General features: G+C 41.2%; 2 protein-coding genes across 4 annotated transcripts; one reads left to right on the forward strand and one right to left on the reverse strand.

Annotated features, from left to right (window-relative positions):
- Nucleotides 1–2: 2 nt before the first annotated feature.
- Nucleotides 3–12,833, reverse strand: rad54l2 (RAD54 like 2). Of its 2 annotated transcripts, none has more exons than XM_035630978.2 (22): nt 12,672–12,833; nt 11,452–11,656; nt 10,943–11,231; nt 10,728–10,864; nt 10,455–10,595; nt 10,116–10,348; nt 9,822–10,004; nt 9,582–9,715; nt 9,291–9,487; nt 8,783–9,125; nt 8,511–8,688; nt 8,134–8,364; nt 7,842–7,960; nt 7,329–7,447; nt 6,092–6,191; nt 5,793–5,998; nt 5,425–5,600; nt 4,728–4,924; nt 4,150–4,334; nt 3,951–4,040; nt 3,778–3,870; nt 3–3,605 (listed from the first exon to the last, which is right to left on the reverse strand). In XM_035630978.2, exons 2-22 carry the CDS (start codon nt 11,603–11,605, stop codon nt 2,599–2,601), a joined length of 4,512 nt encoding a protein of 1,503 aa, XP_035486871.2. In that variant the 5' UTR covers nt 11,606–11,656; nt 12,672–12,833; the 3' UTR covers nt 3–2,598. The 2 variants fall into 2 exon arrangements, with proteins under 2 accessions (XP_035486871.2, XP_035486872.2); XM_035630979.2 differs by lacking the exon at nt 12,672–12,833 and adding an exon at nt 12,420–12,632.
- A 1,065-nt stretch (nt 12,834–13,898) lies between these two features.
- On the forward strand, nt 13,899–21,385 carry bap1 (BRCA1 associated protein-1 (ubiquitin carboxy-terminal hydrolase)). Of its 2 annotated transcripts, none has more exons than XM_035632255.2 (17): nt 13,899–14,097; nt 14,414–14,443; nt 14,575–14,629; nt 14,802–14,934; nt 15,498–15,617; nt 16,064–16,125; nt 16,263–16,405; nt 16,572–16,650; nt 16,747–16,870; nt 17,252–17,387; nt 17,509–17,681; nt 18,261–18,394; nt 18,509–18,972; nt 19,180–19,421; nt 19,612–19,704; nt 19,792–19,864; nt 20,388–21,385. In XM_035632255.2, exons 1-17 carry the CDS (start codon nt 14,061–14,063, stop codon nt 20,519–20,521), a joined length of 2,232 nt encoding a protein of 743 aa, XP_035488148.2. In that variant the 5' UTR covers nt 13,899–14,060; the 3' UTR covers nt 20,522–21,385. The 2 variants fall into 2 exon arrangements, with proteins under 2 accessions (XP_035488148.2, XP_035488149.2); XM_035632256.2 differs by having other exon boundaries at nt 19,183–19,421.
- Nucleotides 21,386–22,530: the final 1,145 nt, after the last annotated feature.

Below are 22,530 nucleotides of genomic sequence, written 5' to 3' on the forward strand. Positions count from 1 at the left end.
GATTCCCACTGCAGTAAGAGTGTTTTATTGTCAAAATAACATTTATAACACAGTCATATTCTGCTTCGATCTAGGCTGCATGTACGAAATTCTTACTGGATCAGCCGTCAATGGGTCAAAATGAACAAATGTAAAAAAAAAAAAAAAATAATTACAAAAAGAAAAGATGCCCAGTATATTTTACATAAATAAATAAGATTCAGACTTACACTGAAATAAGGGAAACAACGGCCAGGTGAGTGAACACCAATATGAAGTTATAAAAAACATTTTAAAAAAACAATATTCCCACAAAACATAAAAATACATATAATTGATGTGAATGACAGATGGTGCTTTCTTCTCATGTACTGACAATTTGCAAGATTCATGTGTAAAGTGTTCCCAACAGAGACTGAGAATAAAGACGTGGTGTCAGTATAACGTACCCTGTACAGTTCACAAGCAGATATGATCCTTTTTCAAAGTGCCAGCTCCGCCTTCAAACCAAGTCACAAGTTTCCAAGACATGCTAAAGTAAAGTTGTTAAACCGAGACGTCTGTGGTGATAGAAATGAAGCATCCAGAATGGCAGGGGGGAACCAGAAGCACATGAAACAAAAAGGTGAACAGCACTCAAGACTGTGGGGGCAAAGGAGCTCCACAAAAAAAACATCTCTACAAAAATGCTCCTTCGTAGGGAATGATAATGATCTGTTGTCTCAGGTTATCCAGTGTTTTCTTAATAAGGCTAACAACCACTGCATCTAGCCTATTTCATGAATGGAGGAAAGGGACTTTCCTAACACTACATACCTCGAGGTGTCACCACAACACAGACACACAGGGCTACAGAAAACAGTAAAGACCTTAACTCCCTAAAGCACCGCAGATCAACACTGACCGACACAACTACTCACACTGCGTTTAAGTGAAGCGCTACCACATCGTGGCACCGTCAGTCTGGTAAGGCCACCAGACGACCTGACACGGTGCTGCCAAAGTCACTGGTGGTTTTTCATGGTTGGTGGATACATTGACATAATGTTTTATACACTCAGGCTGTACAAATAGGTAACACGTTTCTGAAGAGCTCATGAAAATGATCCGTACGAAAAATTAAAACAGTCAGAACTACACGTTGCGTGTAGGTGGACCGAGCGATGGTGACAGATGGTGAGGACACGCCTGGTTTGTTTGTGCTCCTTTCACACTCGGTGCTTTCAGTCAAATTGCTGAATCTGCCCAAGACTTTATGTACTGAGTTTGACGCCGACTGTCTAGATGCTCAGTAGTTCTTCAGTGATGCTAAAGACCCCTTTGTGTTAGTTAAGGCTGAAGATGAAAGAACACAGTCTGAACCCAGGTCCCGGCCCCTCTCTTATCAAAGGCTAACTTGAAAGTACATTCAGTTTAGTTAAAAAACAAATCATAAAGTTGATGATAAACTCGTCTGCCCAGCATCTGTAATATTAAACCATGACCGAAATCTACACACTGCACAGTATTGACTTGCAATATAAACAATAATAATGGCTGCTATTTACAAAGTATCAACATGATCAGTTATAGTATCACACATAACATCATTTCAACAGCGGATGCCTCGATGTATATCAAATTGCTAGACTAAAATATGCTCTGACAGCCTATCATTTCTGTTGTAAAGGTAAAACTTGAAGGATTTTCTCTTAATATAGCGTGAAGTGGATTTTGACAGATATCAACAGCGTGTTCTGCCTCTGTGGCTTTTTAGTTATGTATCCCGAGAAAACTGAAATGAGTAAATCAGTGTTCAGCAGGCGAGGGTGGATGACATGTTTAACAGCATGTCAACATTTGAATGCACTTGACTGTTTCACAGCAATTTATCATGAGAAAATCCAACAGTGAGCAGTTTGACTCACGATATTTCCATTTGAATTCAGAACGAATTAAACTAACTGCACAACGAGCCCTCGCTTACAAAACGCAGCAGCAGAGGCTGTGCTTAGAAAACCACTGCAAGCTTCAGCTGGTCCCCGAATGACAAACGTCTTTTCCCACTGCTCCGCCGCTCCAGGTGAAGTCTGGAATATTCAGCATTAGGATTTGTTTCTCTGACTTTGTACAGTCATTAAGGTACAAGTTGATTCTCTCATTTGTAGGTGAGAGTCAGAGTGTGTGTGTGTGTGTGTGTGTGTGTGTGTGTGTGTGTGTGTGTGTGTGTGTGTGTGTGTGTGTGTGAAATTGAATGAGACCATTAGGAGTGGGAATAGTAAGTCATTGATGATTAGGTGAATTATGTAGGGCTGTTTACATAGCTAGTCTAACAAAAAGCTTGCACCACATAACTCATTCCCAGCCTTTGTCAAATTTCACTGTGTTCAGGCTTGACACATTTTTTTTTAGTTACTGGAAGTAGTTTTTTTGTCACTTACTCATTGAAGAGTTTCACTTTTTTGTTCTTGACCTCACTTTCATTCTGATTTGCTCAGACATTCAAAATGTAACATATTTCGGCCATCATTAATTAAGCCATGTAAATGTGCAACTATTCCCGTCCGAAATGAACTTTGTTAACCATGACTAACAAGATGGTGTGTGTGTGAAACTCCCTCTCCATAACTTCATGAGTCTCTACTGTCCCATCACCTCGATAACATCGTCATCAGAGCTACTGCCGCCGTTCTCCGTACCCTGAAGTCTGTCCGGTTGGGTCAGAGCTGCCCCCAACAGGCTGGAGGTGGGATTGTTGTAATGAGAGAGGAAGCTGGATGTAGAAGAACTGGAGTTAGGCACAGGAAAGCCCCCCGACCCGGAGAGAAGAGGGGTGGGGAACATCCTCGGCTCAGACAGCAGCGACTGACTGTAGTTGAGAGGGAAGCCTGATGAAAGCAGGCCAGCCATGTTGGGGTTCATCAAGTATGGAGGCAGAGACCCTGGCGCCAGGGAGGAAGAAGTTGTTGCCGAGGGGGGAGATGACATGGGAACTGTGGTGGAAGCAGGGGAGAAACCAGTGGACATAGAGGATGAGGAGGAGGGGGGTGGATGGTGTCCATTCCTGGGGGCAGATTGTCTCAGAAGGTCTGAGCCTGTAGAGGGGAACATTGTCTGTAGATCAACCAGGTTTTGCCCTGGTGCCTGAAGGAATGATGATCCACCGCTGCCCCCCATCAGAAGTGGGTGACTCATGTGCCCTAGGTTGCCCATCAGGGAGGAAGAGTTCAGACCCACAGGAGGAAAACTGAGCCCGCTGGGGCCTGTGGACATTCCATGGAAACGCGCTGCAGCAGAGGTGCGTTTGCTACCCATCTGTGTGTTGCCCTGTCTTTCAGTACTTTTGCGTTTGGTGCCGTGCATCTCTAACGCCGAGCTCAGGAGGTTGTCAGCGAGTTGCCTACTGAGATCACCAGTCTGACTGTTTTGTGTGCTGCCACCATCCCCTGCAATTGGGGGTGATGGCAGTTCATTCCCCACACCGGGGGCTACATCACCTGTGGACGAAGTGTAGCGGCTGAGTTCTCTGAGAATCTCAGCGCTCAAAGGGGAGGAGACACGCTGTTCCCCATTGGGGGATCGCTGCTGTTGATCCAAAGGTGATGAACACCCATTACTGCTTTGATGGATCAGGGAACCGTGGGCGTCTGTGGAGGAGAGAGAAAAATACAGTCATGAAATATCTGTCTCTGCCCCCTAAATAATTTATTCTAGAAAGGTTAATTTATAGAGCACAAGAACTCCACTCTCAGAGTTGCATGAGTTGTTTGGATGGTTGTAATGCAGAAGGAAGCAGGAATAATAAATATGAATGTGCACCTCTTGAAGCAGCAGAGCCCCCAACTGCTGGTCTACTGATCTTTCCTGATCGAATGGCAAAAATTCTTCCATCGTTTGTCCTGATGTAGGTACCTGTATTGGAAAAAAATATTCGGTGTTCAAAGCATTCACCAAAATGTTTTACACAGTAATTATTGTGTTGCTGCAACTACCTTTAGATCCTCTGATAACATGGATGCTCTCTCCTGCACTAATCCGAGCTTGAACATCCGTTGTGCTGTTGGCTCCTGGGATAACAATATCTGCAGATCCATACAAAATGGCTATTGTTAATATCAATACATTTTCATAAGACATAATACATTTCACTTCTGTTGAATAACTAAAAGGTTAAATTTATCACCACATTACCACTTGTGGTGACAATCCTCTGCACATGGACTCCAGCTTTCTGCAGGAAGTTGACTGGCAGGCTGCCAGCTGAGCTGGAGCCAGCCAAGCCCATGCCGACCTGGCGAGGCATCATGGGGATCGGGGTTGACTGGATGGGCCTGACGCTTGCTACAGGCTTGTCATCTGGCCTGGCCATGGCACGCCTGGAAATGTGAGGCCAGAACTCATGAGACGATCACACATACTCTAGGAGCAAAGTCTAACAAATTGAAAATGACACCTAAAACTTTAAAGAACAAACAAATGAAGAATTGGATGTTGATTTTGCTTTCTGTTGTGATGTTGTGCTCGTGATCGATATGTACATATGGTGTGTTATACGACATATGTAATGAAGGAAAGTGTAAATTTCAATATCTTCCAGCACAGAATATCAGGGAAACTCTGCTGGTTCGAATTTAGTTGGGATAATGTGCTAGTGAGGAGCTCTGCTGGTTCGAATTTAGTTGGGATAATGTGCTAGTGAGGAGCGGAGCTAATCTGTAAAATGATTAAATGACAGGAACGAGAGATAAAACATGCCGTCACAAACCCACCAGCCCCGTTGGTTAAACGCTGGTATGTTTGTGAGCGTCTGATCGCTGGTTGGATAATATGGTGCGTACGATGGGCGAGAGTAGGGCACAGAAGCTCGTTTCTCATCCTCATAGCTCTTCTTGGCGGCTCTTTTCTCTGCTTTGGTCAGTTTCGACTCCTTCCGGTCCACCAGCAGAGACTCGTGATGGAAAGGTTTCTATTGACACATATGGAAAAAGGAACATAAATTACAGATCAACTGCAGGATTTTCCAGACAAGAGGCAGTTTGATCCCTGACATATCAGAGGAAACTCACAGTCCATATGGGATTCACAATATTAATAAAAGAATCAGGTTAAGTTTCCTTTTCCTCCCCTGCTTACTCATTTCACCACAGACACACCAAAGCCCTTTCCAGAAAGGATTGTAGTTTTATATATTCAGCTGAGGAAATGTAACTGTTACTAGTTTTCATCACTTCCAGATTGGATGCGATGAAAAGGTGATCTATTCTACTGTTACTCACTGACTGAAATTCTGATAAAGCTACTGATATTGTATTATTTTACTAGTTGTCTTTGATGTTTTATTTGCTTCTTTTTATCTGTCCTCTTTGGATAGTACTTTTAACGCCTATTTTGGAAGGAGCTATATAAACTTCCTTTCTTGCAGAGTCTAGGCCCATGAGTGACACCTACAGTATCATACAACTGTACCTTGGTGATGAGGTGTGGGTAAATCTGACAGGCTTGATATATCACGGACTCAAATTCGCCTGCAGATCCCAGAGAGATTCTTTCGGCGTCGTGCTCCTCCTCTACAAAGTGCAGCAACGACTCGACTTCCTTACGAGTGAAGTTCAGCATTGGGTTCAGGTCATCAACTACACGGTCTTTAAATTGACACAGACAAAAATAAGATCTGGTTAAGAACAGTTATAATATCAACAGTGATTGAAGCCTTACTGGTCTCCACAGGGTTTTGCCTTAATCAATTGATTATTGAAAATAATCAATATTATTCAAAAGACATAATTTGTGAGTAAAATATGAATGGCTCTTGTTCACGTGTAGTAATGTCTTACCAGACATGCCCTGTTTGGAGACCTGTCGGTCATAGATTTTCTTCTCCAAGGTGAAATCGCAAACAAGGCGGTAAATGTGGCACGGTTTCCTTTGACCATACCGGTACACTCTACACACCGCCTGGGCATCGTGACAGGGGTTCCAGGAGGCGTCAAACACAACAACGCGGTTGGCCCCAATTAGATTTACACCCAAGCAGCCCGCTCTGAAAAGGAGCAGAGAAAATGAATGATTAACTTCCCAGGAAGTGGAGGAAGTGTGGGGAATGATAAAAACAATAGAGAGCACAGACACAGACCTGGTGGAGAGCAGGAAGAGCCAAGCTGCGATGTTCTCTGGGTCATTAAACTGATTGATCAGTCGTTCTCTTTCTGAGGCAGATGTACTTCCATCCAATCCTGCACACAGACCCATATCATCTCATCACACCACATCATCTGAATACACTTTCACTTAAAGCTGAATGATGCAGATTGTATAATAGTGACATTTTTCATTTAATATCAAAGATAAAATAAAGCTGGTAGATTCTCAGGCAGTGTTTCCACAGGCAGCTGCTTTTGTGCTGGATCTCATTTTCAGAGCGTTCATCCCAAGCGCTTTTTGTTGCCGGGTTACAAAAACCGTCCACTAGGGTTTGCATATGCCTTCAATGTAAGATTGGAAATAACTTTATCTGTAACAGCGGAGGACAGTTTGTCCTGTGCCCTTGTTGACAGTCTCCTGTTCCCTTCTGGATTTTGATTAGTCAGTGAGAGAGAAGTGACATTGACAAGCCCGGTGTTGTTCCAAATGCTTCAGCTGACAGTGATGTGAGAGCAGTGGGAAGAAAAACTTTTTTGCACCATCAAATTTCAACTTCATAGCAGTTTAAAGCCCAAAAACAACTACCTGAGGGCCACAGTAATAAACATTTTGATTTAATTCTAAAAGGAATAGTACTTTAGTGCGTATTATTTAAAAGTAATTTTTAATATTCAGGGTTGAGTAGTTATGGATTACATATGATCAGGATTACCTTATCAGATTCCAAACCTCAGAAACAAAATTGCTCTTGCCACAGTGGATAAATAATGAAAGCGATGGCTTAGCTCATTAGCTAATGTGCAATACTGAGAAAATTGTGGATATTTGATGCTGAATATGATTTTTTTTATTTGCATTGAAAATGTCCACAGATTATTTGTTGTGGAACTCAAAATCTGAAAAGTTTGATAAGTAGATTATATTACATTAAATCTGGTTGTAATCCATTTAATTGTGTTACCGATTAGAAAAATTGCCAGTCAATAACTTACTTTTCACTGTGATCTGACTGAACCCAGTTCATATCTAACAATTCAAGGGGGGGATACACACACACTATGTAGCATATAAAAAAAAAACTTCAATCTCAAACATCACTTCTTAAATTTTAAATATACTGCTCCTGAACATGCCTATTTTCCAGAGCACAGTGGAAATTTGCTGCCGACCAGAGCTGTGAGGTTTCAGTGTTGAAAACCACAGAGGAGAGAACAGATTGAATGACTCACTGTAGTAATTAAGGTTGCGAATCCAGTTTTGGTTTTGGGTGGCAGAGGAGGGGTTGTCTGTTGGTATGGGTCTCTTTGATAAGAAGTCCTCAATGACAGTCAGTGTAGACAAGCTTTGACTGGTGGGCACACAGAACAAACAGATAATAGGGGGTAAGAAGTTTGTTTTGGTATTAAATTAAAAACAATCACGAAATACAATAGACTGGTGACTGGTTTCTACAGTCGATGTTTGGAACAGTCACAGTGTTGCTGTATGTACAGTTCATACATAGCTAAAACGATCATCAATTTTGTTTCACTAAAAGCCATAATTGTGGGTAATTGGGACATTTGTGTTTACAAAAGGTAAATAAGTAATAATATGTAAGAGGAATAAAACATGAATTCCTTGAAAGCTCTGAAAACGGCAACAGTCTGAATAATCAGCCAACGGCCAAGTAAGTCTACCTGCTGAAGCTGCTCAATCGTGGATCTGTGTGTAATGCGATGTACGTTGGACAGAGGACTCACCTAAACACCAAAAGCTTGTCTCCTTTTCTCACACTCTCCTCAATCAAATGAAAGAGCAGAACCAGTTTGGCAGAGTTCTGGAGAACTCCTGTATGGTAGTTTGACATTATGTCCTTAGCCTGGAACAAATCAATTTGGATGTATATTGTAAGCACATGTTCTGCCTTTACTGTCTAGAATCACCTCAATATAGGAAGAAGCAAAACAGGTCCTGAGATTTATGAAGTTAGTATTACAAAAACAAATACATTAGAAGTGGATTTTTAGGTGACTGAATGTTGCCATGACATACCCATTCATATGTAATGACTTGATTGGCTCTTTCTTGCGAAGGATTGAGTGGTGGCAGGGTGTTGTTAACTTTGCTGTTGCTTGAGTCAGCTACTTTGGCTTTGAGGCCGGCACCGGGTGCGGGGCAGCGAGTGTTACTCGCTGAAGTGATGTCATCCAGGTCCAGATCCTGCTCATTGGCCTGATTCTCCTTCTGCAGTGCTTCATAAAGGACGTCTGGGTGATTCCAGATCTGGAGGAATGAAGAAACAGAATAAAGGCATAATTTTTTATACATAACAAAAAAAAGAAGGTTTCCCAGGAATCAGGTTAGGCTTTTTGTAAAGTATGGATCCAGTAATAAAGGTTGATATAAAGCAAGTAGGAAAACAGCCTCACCTTGCAGCATACACAGAAGGCTTTGAGTGGGTTAAGACCAAGCCAACCACTGTTTCCTGCTTCTCTGAAGCGTTTCATAAACTCGGTGTACAGCGCCCTCTGAATGGGAGAAAGTCTCACTAAGATGACATGCTCCTCTTTGGAGGGAAGCTGGTCCTGCAGCACATCGTGACCCCGTCTGTAAACCAGAAAAGCATCATAAAGAACATGGAAAGGTCAGTGCCATCCATGGCAGTATGCCTCTTTTTTGCATCTTATTTCTGACAGCTCACCTCTGGACAAAACCCTCCAGCAGGCTGTGCAGCACATGGCTGCGGTAGCGCATGAGACGGACATCTTGAGGTGTGCTGTCCACACACTGTCCATTCAGAATGGGCCGCTCAAACATATTGCTGAACTCCTGTCGTGTGCCCAAAAAGTCGGGCCTGACAAAATCCACCATGCACCAATACTCAATGAGGTTGTTCTGCAACGGGTAACCGGTCAGGACTACTCTTCGCCGGGAGCGGATGTTTTTCAGGGCCTGTGATGTGCTGGTATGATAGTTTTTAATGCGATGACCCTCATCACAGATCACCACATCTGGGCCAGGTCGCGCAATGGCATTTTCAATACCTGAAAAGACAAAGTACCGAGGGACAGCTGAGCGAATTAGTCTGGTAATATATATAACACTAAACATTTGCATCTCTTGTCCTCATATTAATTTTTACAGTGCATAGACACATTTAAAAGATTGTTTAGGACACTGTTTCCCTTAAAGTAATGACTTTGAGGGACCTTTCATGAGTTCCTGCTGTCTGTCCTCTTCATCCAGGTCAATGATTATTGGTCCTGCAGGCTTCTTTGATTTCCTCTTCTTGCCCATAACAAAGCTCTTCTTCATGGACAGCAGGCGGTACATCTCATAACCCATTAGCAACACGCCTCCATCTCTGGACCAGTCCTCCACAACCTTGGCCCTGGCCAGCGTCGTTCTGCAAGTCATTTGCACAGTCAGTATGATTAGCAGCTCAGTTTAATAGTAAAGACCTAACATTACAGACACTCACAATACTGCATTTTACATACTTGTGCTCATCGTTGAGAATGTGAACTTTGAATGTGCGACCAGTGAGGAGCGAGGGGTCAGTGTCAGGGGAGAGGGCTTCTTGAGGTGGGAGCCAGAGATTAAACTCTGTCAGCCAGTTCTGTAGTGTGTTCACCTTATATGAAGGAAACAAAGAATTGAGAAGTTTAACACAAAAAAAAATGTGCTTCAAGCAACATGTGCTATCTGATTGTTTTGTTTCTCACACTTCAATTACTCACTGGGACAATGGTCAATACAGTGTGAGCTTCAGTGTTCCTCAGTAGGATGTCAATGAAGGAAATGACCTGCAGTGTCTTGCCCAACCCCATGCTGTGAGCAAGGATGCAGCCAAAGCCACTGCTGGTCTTATAACGCTCCAGAGACTCAATGAGGTTATCATAGAGAAACCGGATTCCCCCGACCTGCAAGATGAAAGGAAGAGTATTTGTGAGAACAACAAGCCAGACTGTGGGTGTCTGTTACTGAGAGTTTATAATTTGAGAGTGCAAGAGGGAATGAGGTGGTGTGTTAACCTGGTGGGGTTTGACAGCTCTGGCCAGCTGTGGAGCAAGATAAATGTCGTTTTCCTCTGCAGGGTGGTTGATATTAACCAGCACTTGACCCTGGGCATCAGGCATGTTCAGAGTATCATTGATGTGTGCCCCGCTGCTCTCCTCTGAGCTGACAGTGCCATCAGCGTCTTCATCAGCCGACTCGCTGCTTATCTGCAGGGCATCCTCGTCCCCAGAACTGAGCTCTATTATATCTGGGTCATCATTGGTGAAATTAGCACTGTATGAAATATTGCTTGATTGTCATATTGTTGAAATCACTTTAGCATGACAGTCGCAGAAAATAATCAACTATCTTACCATCTCTAATGGCAAGTGCAGGAAACTGGGGTTCCATTTTTTCATCTTCATCACCACTGCTGTCCAGACAGATCACATCCTGCTTGCTCAGGAGAGCAGGGACCAAGTGAGATACTTCTCCTAAAATTGAAGCAGCATCCACTATTGGAATGATTGGAAGGGAGAGGGGACATTTAGGATAAAAGGCAAAGTACTACAAACAATGTCAAACAGAAAAATTACTGGATGCAGAAACATTAAAATGTTTAGGTTCACTGAAAAAGAGACAGTCACCTAGTTGAGCGTCTGGGAAAACTGGGACTGGTGCGGGAAAGTCCTTCCTCTGCTGCTCCAGACGTTTCCGTCTCTCCATCTCTTCCTGTTGAGCAGCCTTGGTCCCAGCCTCCAGCTGATCCTCTTTCAGCAGCTTTCTGTAAGCATAGGAGAAAAAGGGTCAGGCTACAGTACAGTATATTATTTAATTTACCTGATGGAAAATATCAATGTACCTGATATTTTTCCTCATGTGAGCAAGCTTAGCTGGCTTGGAAGGTTTGGAGCCTTTTGAAGACTTGGAGGATTTGGTTGATTTAGAGGCTTTTTGTTTCTTGGTTTTGCTGGAAGGTGGGTTGCTCTTGTTTGCGCTCTCAGGGCTGGTTGGGACCTGAGACTGAGAGGCAGGTCTGGAGGGAGCCCCGGAGGACGGGGGGGACGCAGGCCGAGATGGAGGCTGAGAGGAAGGCTCTCCAGAGGTAGCTGAGGGCGAGTCCCTGCCATCCTGGGCACTGGTGGGCCGATCTTGAGAGAATAGAGAGCATTTCACTTGAAGTCTTAAAGGATAGGTTAACAAGCACCAACTTCTTATACATACTGTACATACATATCATCAGTTAACTAGACAAAACTACTTCCCCTCAGTTTTCAGCTGTTCTCACCAAGTTTACCCAAGTCTGTGAAGGCACTGGAATGCATTAGAGATGTAATAAGGACAAAAGAAAGAATTTCCTTAATGACTCACCAACACCGTCATCTTCATCATCTCCATCATTTTCATCCTCATCGTCCTCCATGTCCTCCTCCTCCTCCCCTTCCTCCTCCTCATTGTCCAAATACTCCTCCTCACTGTTAAGGCTGGGCTCCAGGTCACTTTCTGAAATCGCCTCTTCAGACATGGTGTCTAGCAGGGCTTTCAAAGTATTACCTGCACACCTTCATCAGGATCCCTGAGACAATAAAACATCACATCTTTAATTTACAGTGGTGTAACTAGTTGTCTGACAATGACGTATTACAGCCAGCAAAAGTGTGGGATTTTACAGCTTCACTGTTAATCTATTAAACTGTCATGAAAATTTCCAAAGATTGACTTTTCTGTCCACTAATGATTAAATGGCCCCAAATTAAGGTTGGCGTGAAATATAACTTGCAGGTTTATTGACTTGACCAGTGGTGGTATGGGATTCTGAATCCACATTTTACAGACTGAAAAATAATGGTAATATTCACCAGACAGAAAATACAACCATACATATAACCAATGAGGTGAGGTCGAGGCTGAGAAGATAACAAAGCTGAATGCAGGAATGTGAGTACATAGTGTACTCCATGTTATGGCTTGATCACTTGATCACTTTGTGGTCCCAGGGAGTTTAATACGTTTACATCAGTATGTAGCACACACTGATTAACAGACATCCAGGTGCACAGATGAATGATGAAACCACTGATCAGTGCTGAATGCCTAAAAATGTAGAGTTTACGTTACACACCACCCGACCCGTGGGAGGCATTTCCCCAATGGCCGAGGATGGAGGCAGCTAGCGAGTAGCACAAAGCTACCTCTGCAGCAAATAGATGATCCTGTGGTTACTGATAGCAACTATGGACAACAAACAGCTGGCCTTACTTATTGGCTAATTGGGCTTCCTTGCTAAATGCATATGCATACGAATTCCGAGTCGGCACAACAATATGCTAGCTACTTACACAATAAACGCAATTTCAAACGTCGAAATCACGTAACCCATCAGTGGCAGAACAACAGGGTGGCCATCGTAACTGGAGCTGGAGGAAAAGACAGCTTCCCCTGTCGAGCCGACTGGTTTGGTCGACTGTCGGAGCGAGATAACAATCTAATTGTGTGTGAGTGTAACACTCAAATTGCTAATGCTAGCCCAAATTGCGGCTAGCTAAAACGCGTCAGTTGAACTCAAACACTTGTCTGGAGTTGGAGCTCACCTTGTATGATTTGCACCGTTCTCTCCAATGGACGTGGTTTTAGCACCGGCGACGTCCAGTCAACCAATATCCACCGTGCGTTTATGTAAATTAACTGATAAACGTTGCTAATTTCCAATAATTCCTTTTTCCCCCCAGCGTGACCATAAATTCCTTCCCCGAGGTAACTAACGTTCCGGGATGGAAAAGTCCGTCAAACAAGAAATCTTCAAGAAAGCAAATTTAGAAATAAAAATATAACAAAATATATAAATATGGGTATATGTGATTCATAATATCTGATCATAATAAAATAACACATTTCCAATCATCATTTTTTAAAATAGGTGTGTAAACTTTTTATATAGCATGTTATATGAGCTTATTGTCTCTTTAATATATGTTTAATATTTTTGGGGGTAGCAGAGGCACAGTATTCTTGTGATCTAGGTCCAGTATGAAAAATACATCAAGTTTAACTTTTATAACTTGTATAGTTTTTATTCTATCATGTTTCAGTATTGTACTTTGTTTGCTACATGTTTGTTTTGTATTGTCTATGTTGTGTGTTTGTCACACCCCCCCCCCTTCTTTTGAATATTCGTATAAATGCTGTTGCTAAACGGGCTACATGCTTAAAAATAAGCTACTTTTTTTTTTTTAAAACAGGTGATTATCATACTGCACACCATGGGTTTAATATAGTTACAATATTGATATTGTAGTTTGGACAGTTTGCTTGCCATTAAATATGCCCTAAATTTGGCAGTATTCAGCAACTGGGGGAAATAAAACTTTTCGAGCTGTTTTAGCGAAAAGTGGAAATTTTAGTTATTTTTTTAGTTCATTTTTTTTTAGTTTTATTTCACGCATTGTCTGAATTTGTTTCTAATTGCTTTTTAACATCTAAATTATGTATGCGTTTGATGCTGTTATATTTATTTATGCATAAGGTTTTTATTTCTGCATTATCCACATTATTTTGTGGCTGCAACTTCAATTGTACCTCACGCTGTCTACGAAATGTGAATGAAGTTTTGCTGTCTTTCTCACATTTACGGAACTATTTACCCGGTTGTCGTATTTGCTTTTATTTAGAGAGTGCTGCCTATTTTTTTCATAGAAATGGTGCTACACATAATAACAAAATGTGAAATGATTAATAAGCCGATTCATTTCGTTTTGCCGTTTGTTTTTTGACTACAGGAAGTTACAGTTAATGTGTGGGACACTCGTCGATTGTTGATGACGTGTGTTGTAAGCGGCCACTTCTGTCTATTGTGTTTATGTTGAGCTCTCCACAGTTGTGTCGTGAATGGACGCGGCGTCACCGTTGAAGTTTGTGACCTGTCTTTACGACATGGACTGGAAAACCTCTTAGATATCGGTCATCTGTGCACACGGGCAAAAATGAACAAAGGCTGGCTGGAGCTCGAGAGTGATCCAGGTAAGGAATGTCGACACATTCACACAACACAGGGCTAACTAACGTTAGCTTTGCACATAACAGCCGGAGGGACAGTTTAGCTTCATAAGCAGATTGACTTATTATACTCCGAAAGCAAGTTAGTCCATTATCAGATACCTGGCAAAACCTGGCTAAACATCATGTTAACGTGTGTTATGTTGTGCAAGTTGATGGGCGTAGTTAGAGAGCGAAATAGGAGCAGGAGTAACGTTATCTGTGAACATAATACACACTGATCTTTAATTTATTTTTATGTAAATATTTGGAGTCTAAATAAAATGCTTTAACATTTCAGGACTTTTCACTCTACTGGTGGAGGATTTTGGTGAGTAGCTCATATTCAGTAGCCACTCCTCCTGTGTGGTGCTGCAGTGTAAATTGCCAATACACCGATTTGAATTCTTCAGATGAATAAAACCAATAAAATGTTTCTCTTGGTGTGCATTTGTTTTGTAGGTGTGAAAGGTGTCCAGGTAGAGGAAATCTATGATCTTCAAAGCAAGTGTCAAAGGTGTGTAACTTGGTGCCAACTGGCTTAATTAGCCACTGAAGTTATTTTTTTAAGCATTAATAACATATGAATATAAAATGTTGGCTGACGTTCAAGCTCGTGCCTTTATATAAACAACTTTCTGTTTCTTGCATGTTGTTGAATTTGTAGCTATAATGATTTTATTTTTCAGTCCCGTCTATGGCTTCATCTTCCTGTTCAAGTGGATCGAGGAGCGTCGATCCAGGAGGAAAGTCAACACGTTGGTGGATGAGACTTCTGTCATTGACGAGGAAATTGTAAATGATATGTTCTTTGCTCATCAGGTAAGTGTTAACGTGATCGTCGATGTTAGCAGTCATTGTAGTTATTGCTCTGATATATATTTTTTCTTTCCGGTTTTACAGTCATAAAAACATTTAGCAGATTTATTATGAGCCGTCATGTGATACATTTTAGTGTTGTCCATAATTGAAGTGGGATACTCAATTTTATTCTTCTTGAAAATATACATCTGCATTAAATAACCATTAAATAGCACAATAAAGGATTAGTTCATTTTCAAGCCATTATTTACTCATTCAAGTAGCAAAAATTATGTCAAAACCCTTCAAACTTGTCAGATCTCACAAAACCCTTGTTTCGACTATAAGCACAATGATTAATTTGATTCATGGTAGATAGCCAGCAAATTACAGCGAGTAATTTAATGGAAGAACATGATTCATCCTAATATGTATCAGCCTATAAATATCACCCTATGTGTGAGACCTGGAAACAAGAAGACATGATATCATATCTTGCAACAATGTAAAAAGAAACATAGCCAATAAAATGCTCACTCTAACTTGGACTTGTTCTGTTTCTGTTCTGTTATTTTGGTATCTAGCTGATACCGAATTCATGTGCCACCCACGCCTTGTTGAGTGTGCTTCTGAACTGCAGTGGTGTTGAACTCTGCACCTCTCTTAGTCGCATGAAGGCTTTCACAAAAGGCTTTAGTCCAGAGGTAAGATGTTTGTTGTTCTCAGTCACAGAAGTCTGTTCTTTTTTTGTGTATTTTATTAATTTGCTTCTTATTCACATCTTTCATGTATGATTTTTTTTATTGTTTTTTTCCGTTGTTGTGATGTATACTCAGGACTCATAGCAAATTGTGGAAATTTCTTAAAGTAAAGGTGGAAATCAGAATTATATGACCAGAATTCATTATTATTCAATAAATAATTGTAAACTACAAAAAAATATATTACACAGCGCTTGCCAAGCTTATTCAAGGAATTATAGGACCATAATTAATAAACCACCTAATTTAATTTCAAATCTTATTTCAAAGATTTCTTAATTTGCATCAACAGTCACCTGCTTGGTCTCAGTTGCTCATTTCAAAGACCATCTCTCTCTTTCTCTTCAACTTTCTCTCTCGATCGTCCTCATTTTTTAATGTTTTTTCAGAGCAAAGGTTACGCAATAGGAAATGCCCCAGAGCTTGCCAGAGCACATAACAGCCATGCCAGGTAGGTCACAGTCAGTGCAGGTGTCTCAGATTCTGTCAGAAAAATCCAAATTCTGTGACTGGTCTGCCAGACTGTGAGAGGTGGCAGGGTTTGTGCCTGCATCAGTTTTCAATCTTTCTTTTCTTGTTTCTATGGAGACCGGAGCCCAGGCACCTGCCGGAGAAACAGAATGGAATAAGTGCTGTGCGGACCATGGAAGCTTTCCACTTTGTTAGCTATGTGCCCATCAAAGACCGCCTCTTTGAGCTTGATGGACTCAAGGCTTACCCCATTGACCATGGTAAGACATATAATTACATAGAAATACTCTCGGCCTGTGACACTGAAAAGGTTTTTTATTCTGAAGACTTGTATTGTAATTTCTGTGCTTTGCCTTTCTACAAAAGCATATGTACAAAATTGCCACTTTAAGTATAAAAATGAAGTATATTATAACTATATTGTAGGGCCTTGGGGAGAGGAGGAGGAATGGACCGATAAAGCTCGACGAGTTATCATGGAGAGGATTGGACTGGCCACTGCTGGGTGAGTCCTGAACCTGTTAGCTTGGGCAGTAGTGGTTCACCTTCTTTGCACACACCCAAGGCTCCATTCTTATGCTGCTGCATTGTTTTTATACAGTGAGCCATACCATGATATCCGCTTCAACCTGATGGCGGTGGTGCCTGACCGCAGAGTGAAGTACGAGTCCAAACTAGAAATTCTAAAGAGGAATCGACAGACTGTTCTGGAGGGTCTGCAGAAGGTCAGGAACTGCCAGAAGGTTCATCACACACAAATCACATTTCCACTGTTCCTGGTGGCAGGGTAGCCTGTCAAGTTATCTGTGTGACACACACACACACACACACACACACACACACACACACACACACACACACACACACACACACACACACACACACACACACACACACACACACACACACACACACACACACGTAGTGAGGTTTATTTATTTATTTGAATTAATAGGGGGGAACAACATTGTGACAACATAACTCAGAAGCAGAAGGGGAGATTGTGACCATATTTCCTGCAACTTGACTTGTTGGAGGAGGCAATGAAGTGTGAAGGGGTAATTCTTGTTTGAGAGGGCAAATAAAATATTTTGTCATGACTTCAGATGATCCGGCTCACCCAGCCAGAGCTTGTGCATGACAAGAAGCAGCAGGACTCCTCCTCTCCTGATGACAGCGCCATCAAGAAGGAGACAGATGTGGAGCCAGTTACACCACAAAGGGCTGGTCAGGCATCTCCAGGTATTTCAGTTCGGATTAATTCCCACTTTCTCTCCTTGAATTTCATCATGTGAACTGTGTGGGCTAATCATAAACATTAAAGTGATAAATATAAATACAGCGACTCTTGTTTTTGATTCAGTGGATGAGTCAGGAGATCAATCAAAGGATGCTCCTAGCCACTCAGGAAACACTAAGGTCATGGGTAAACCAGCCGTCCCCACTGGAGGAGGTCCCATCACCAGTCCCAACCCCATAGTTCAACGCTTGCCTGCCTTCCTGGACAACCACAACTACGCTAAGTCTCCAATGCAGGTGAGCTTTTTTGCTTAAAGAATGATTTGAGTTGTTCTCCAAATTGTGGCTGATTAGTTTTCTGTTGATCAGCTTATTAACTAAATGTTTCTGCTCAGGGTGTGTTCAGGACTTGCAGTGAGGTTTAGAAACATTCATTTTTATTTTTTCCTCTACAACTTTATCACAAAGAATACATTGCAACATGCAAATTTTTTAATGACCCTAACTCTGTATCCAAGGAAACACATTTGATCTGTGTTAGACAGGAAGTGATACATAAACGTTTCTTCTGTAACTACTAGCACAGAGTTTCGATGTCACTTTGCTCTCCAGCTGTCTCAGATATGATTTTTAAGACCGTTTGTGAGTGCTCTTTCAGATTTTGTTGAAACACATTCTTTCTCTCCCTCACATTATTCTCCTCACCTCTCAAGCATAAACAAGCATAAAGCCTCTACAGCAAGGTGTTACTATTGAGATAATTGACTGATTCAATTAGGAGTTTAACTTTCTTTTCTTCTCACTTCCTGTTTTTAGGCAGTTTTTTTTTTTTTTTGGTGATGCATCAAATCATTTTGTGGATCCTCTTATTGACAGGAGGAGGAGGATCTTGCTGCTGGAGTTGGTCGCTCTCGTATGCCGGTGCCTCCCAAGCCACCATACTCCGATGATGAAGATGACTATGAGGACGATGAGGAAGAAGTAACTGGTTCTGCCAGCACTTCAAACAGGTTAGTGATTTGATGAGTGTTTTGGAATAATTTCATTATATTTTACCTTTTAGGACTTAATAAACTAGTTTAGGCCGTTGTTTTTTTTTAAGTTTAATGTTCGCTTTGGTTTAGGTTTAGACGGAAAGCAAGTCTACGTTCAAGACCAGGACGGGTTGCGACTGGAATGGAAAGCCAGATTGCCCTGAGTGTCTTGGCTGAGAAACTGAAGAAAGAGGCTCAAAGGAAAGACGCAATAAATACGCCTCTTTCCGTGCGCACAGAAGGCCGCACTGGGGGCATTTGTATCACATCTGCCTCGCAGCCCTCCCCCACACCCAGCAACGAAAGCACTGACACAGCCTCTGAGATTGGCAGTGCCTTCAACTCGCCACTGCGCTCACCTGCGCGCTCCCAGGCTACCACGCGGCCGTCCAGTCCGGTTGCATCCCATCTGTCTCGGGTGCTGTTTGGAGAAGATGAGATGCTAAGGCTTGACTCCAGACATAACCGCGCTGTAAGAGAACTGGGCCCGTCTGTCAGCATAGCCTTGTTACACTTGCAGGAGGATGGAGTCATCTTTGCTCTCCTTCCATCTGGTGAGTACACATGATCATTACTGTCGTACACGTTGGTGCTTCTGCTGAATAAGCATTTGTGCCTATCACTTGATAGTACAGTTGGAGCATATTAATCAAGACTGTCGAAGTATACAATTTGAGTTGACCGCAATGAGGATAACACTGTTATTTTAATAGTGGATTGTCTGTGTCGAGCTAATATTACTTTATTTATTACCTGTTCAGTAGATTGTGCTGCTGATGGCACTAAGCAACCTTGTACTCTCGAGAAGACAAAAGAGGAAGAGCAAGAAGAACTCATAGCAAGAGAGAAGGAAGGAGAAAACAAGGGAGACGCTGGACCATCTGTGGAGTTGAAAGAAGAGGAGAGCAAAGATGGAGCAGAGGTGAAACCCAGCAAGGAAAAACTCACTGCTACAGAAACTGCTGCAGGCAGCAAGCCCCCCGGGGATAAGTATTCACCGAAAGTAAGTCCAGAAAATCCCCTGTGTTTATTGTACTGTAGTATGTGACTTTGTATGCTTATCAGCCTGCGACAAAGTCTTTTTGTCCCAGTCTACTCTGACATTTTTTTTTTGCTTGCCGTGTCTCAAGCTATATACTAAGAATATATAATAAACAAACACACAGCAGTTCATCTTATTCTGTCTCTTGCAGGAGCTGCTTGCGCTGCTTAAGTGTGTAGAGGCCGATATCGCCAATTACGAGGTGTATCTGAAGGAAGAAGTGGAAAAGAGAAAGAAATACAAAGTAGGTTTTGTTTACGTGTAGTCAATCCAATTTCCTTATGTGTGTAATGTTTATTTTATTGGTTTTTAATCGTTTTCATTTCTTCAGATTGATGATCAGAGGAGGACCCATAATTATGATGAGTTCATCTGCACCTTTATTTCAATGCTGGCCCAAGAAGGTAAATCTGATTACCACTCTTACTACATGTCTTCTTCATTTATTTAGCCTTTTCCCATTCCATCAAAAATATGTTTGAACCTTTTTTGAAGTTATTTTTAAATTCCTGGGTTCTCAGTTGTGGACGATTAGTGTCCAAATGGTTAATGTCTCCTCATTCACATCACACAATATTTATGGATAGTTTTATATTGAATTCCTGAACTAAACTATGAGTCCTGATAATAAGGGGAGATAAATAAGTCCGTAATTGTGTACATCCCAAAAAATTAAACATTCTACTTCTTGAAGGATTATGGTACACAGAGACAATTAATAGACTAGTCTACGTTTCCCAAAAGTTAAAATGTTTCCATTAAATTAGAATTACATGCAGAGCCCAATTTTTTCTTCTTCACCACCTTAACGAAACACACAAAAACACAGCAGGTATGACATTACTACACACTTTCATTATGTAACCTTGATTTTATCTTCATGATGTACTCGCTCCTTCATCTGTTCTGCCTGGGTATCTTCTGCAGGAATGTTGGCCAGCCTCGTGGAGCAAAACATTTCCGTGCGTCGTCGCCAGGGAGTAAGTATTGGCCGCTTGCACAAACAGAGGAAGCCGGACCGCAGGAAACGCTCTCGGCCTTACAAAGCCAAACGGCAGTAATTACAAACAATCATAACTTCTGTGAGTAACGGAGACAAATAAGCTGCTGCACTCCTGAAGTCCTCTCGTTAAAGACAGTTTAGTGTCGCATTTTTCTCTGAGCCTCCTCATCTTCATGAAATCCACCATGTATTTGGTCTGTTTTTTTATCCCTTATGTATATATGTACCTCAATTTTAGTCTCAATGTAAAATTTCTTCTTGTGCCAATGCTATCAGCAGTTTGTAAATATGAAGAAAGGCTTATCCCCAGTGATGAACCAGTATGCTTTTTATCGAACAATATTCTCTACTCTTGTGGTCAGTAGAGTTTTGAGTCATTTGTTGGAACATTAGTTTCTCTGAAACACCTCTGTAAATCACTAAATGCACACTTTGGCAACCATAAGTCAGAATTTCTTCATCTGTGTCTCTATTTTGTGTATTTCCACAGTGCCAATGAAGTACTGATAATGTTTTGACAAAAAAGGTCACATTTTATTCATCCACAGCATTTCAGCTTCCGTGTATTCAGTGCAGGTAATTCACTGTATAAATATAAAAAGCATATTTTAATCACATTCTTCATAGACGCTTTTAATGTCAAGAAGAAGCCATGATGCATCGGGGGTAGTTTTTTTCAACTGAGAGTCTCTAGCTGTGTGTATTTCTCTTGAGGTCCTGTGCGAATGGAAAAACAAGCTCTTGTGTTATTTTTGTACCTGAAATGGATCTCAGAAATGATTGACCATTACATTGAACGTGTGCAGTTGTGTGTTTTGTACATATGTATCTGTTAATTGACTTACTTGTATGATGAGTCTAGTCGTTCTTTGTGCTTGCTAATTCATATTAAAATAAAGTCAGGTCAAATACCTCGCTATAATTTTAGTTTTCTTTTTTTTTTCTTTTTCAGTGACTCATCTACAGTGGTAAATCCATGATGAGATTATTTTATGACTCAAGTAAGTCGGCAGCAATGTGTTTACATATGTTAGTTATAAAATAATGTTCATGAGATTAGGTTTGTGAATAGGTTAATTATATAAATTAATTTTTATTGTAGTGACAGTTGGTGTACACTAGGGAGAGCAATCATTCAAAGGGGAGTGAGGCCATCTACTGTATCTCAAAGACTATGCTGTGAGGAGATGCTACTCACAATTAAATGAGCTTTAGGTTTACTGCAGTAGGATTATGTTGTGGCACCATGGCTTTGGTGCACATGTATAAAGATGATTATTACGTATCATTGGTTTTTTATATCGTAACCCCGTAATTTGCTAGAGCCGTTTCAGTTTCATCTCTGGCTGTAATTTTTTGGGGGGATCTGTGGCAAAACACTAAACAGCTACAGGTTGTTTTTATGCTGAATAAAACAATCCACATGAATTTGATAGTTACTTTTTTAACAGTTTACTTTGATAAGCCTTTGATAAAACCTTTATTCTTTTTGATCCCATATTGCCAGATAGTTGGGTTTCGCCAACCACTACCAGTCTTTACCTTGGCAGAGTAGCAAACTACACAGTGGCCTGCGTGGGAGTCAAGCTAAAAAAAAAAAAAAAAAACACCCCTTAGCCACACATCTTCAGTGGAGCAGATGTTTGAGTTAAATAAATCCATGCTGTACTGTTATGTCACCACGGTTTGTCTGTATATCATTTGGCCTCATCATATAACCTAGTAGCATATTTGTGAAAATTCCTATAGACACTGCATTAATGCGATCTGAGCATTGACATGTTTGTCTGGAATTTTTGTAACCATATTTAGAAGAATGCATAAGCACAGATTAATGAGAATTTTAGGTCTGCAACTCTGTTATTTTTTTTTTATCATCACTTTTTCTTGATTGGTTTTCATTTGTCAGAAAGAGGAAAATTATATATTCTAACAAGTTCTATAATTTACCAAAGCCCAAGCTAACGTATTCAAATTTCTTGTTTCCACAAGCAAAACATAACCAGTTTAATATTGCACAAGTCTATTCAGAGTCAACAAAAACCTGCAAATATATGGATTTGAGAA

Source organism: Scophthalmus maximus, chromosome 6, assembly GCF_022379125.1.
Source record: "Scophthalmus maximus strain ysfricsl-2021 chromosome 6, ASM2237912v1, whole genome shotgun sequence".
NCBI classification, from domain to species: domain Eukaryota; kingdom Metazoa; phylum Chordata; class Actinopteri; order Pleuronectiformes; family Scophthalmidae; genus Scophthalmus; species Scophthalmus maximus.

What these genes read in the sequence shown, in the direction of transcription:
- rad54l2 (XM_035630978.2), bottom strand. Translation starts at nt 11,605, where the DNA reads ATGTCTGAAGAGGCGATTTCAGAAAGTGACCTGGAGCCCAGCCTTAAC. An exon ending in ACAGCAGGAACTCATGAAAG is followed by an intron (nt 9,126 to 9,290) that starts GTCCCTCAAAGT and finishes TTGTCTTTTCAG; the next exon opens with GTATTGAAAATGCCATTGCG. An exon ending in ACCCACACCTCATCACCAAG is followed by an intron (nt 4,925 to 5,424) that starts GTACAGTTGTAT and finishes ATGTGTCAATAG; the next exon opens with AAACCTTTCCATCACGAGTC.
- bap1 (XM_035632255.2), top strand. Translation starts at nt 14,061, where the DNA reads ATGAACAAAGGCTGGCTGGAGCTCGAGAGTGATCCAG. An exon ending in ACGCTAAGTCTCCAATGCAG is followed by an intron (nt 17,682 to 18,260) that starts GTGAGCTTTTTT and finishes TCTTATTGACAG; the next exon opens with GAGGAGGAGGATCTTGCTGC. An exon ending in TCTGCCAGCACTTCAAACAG is followed by an intron (nt 18,395 to 18,508) that starts GTTAGTGATTTG and finishes GCTTTGGTTTAG; the next exon opens with GTTTAGACGGAAAGCAAGTC.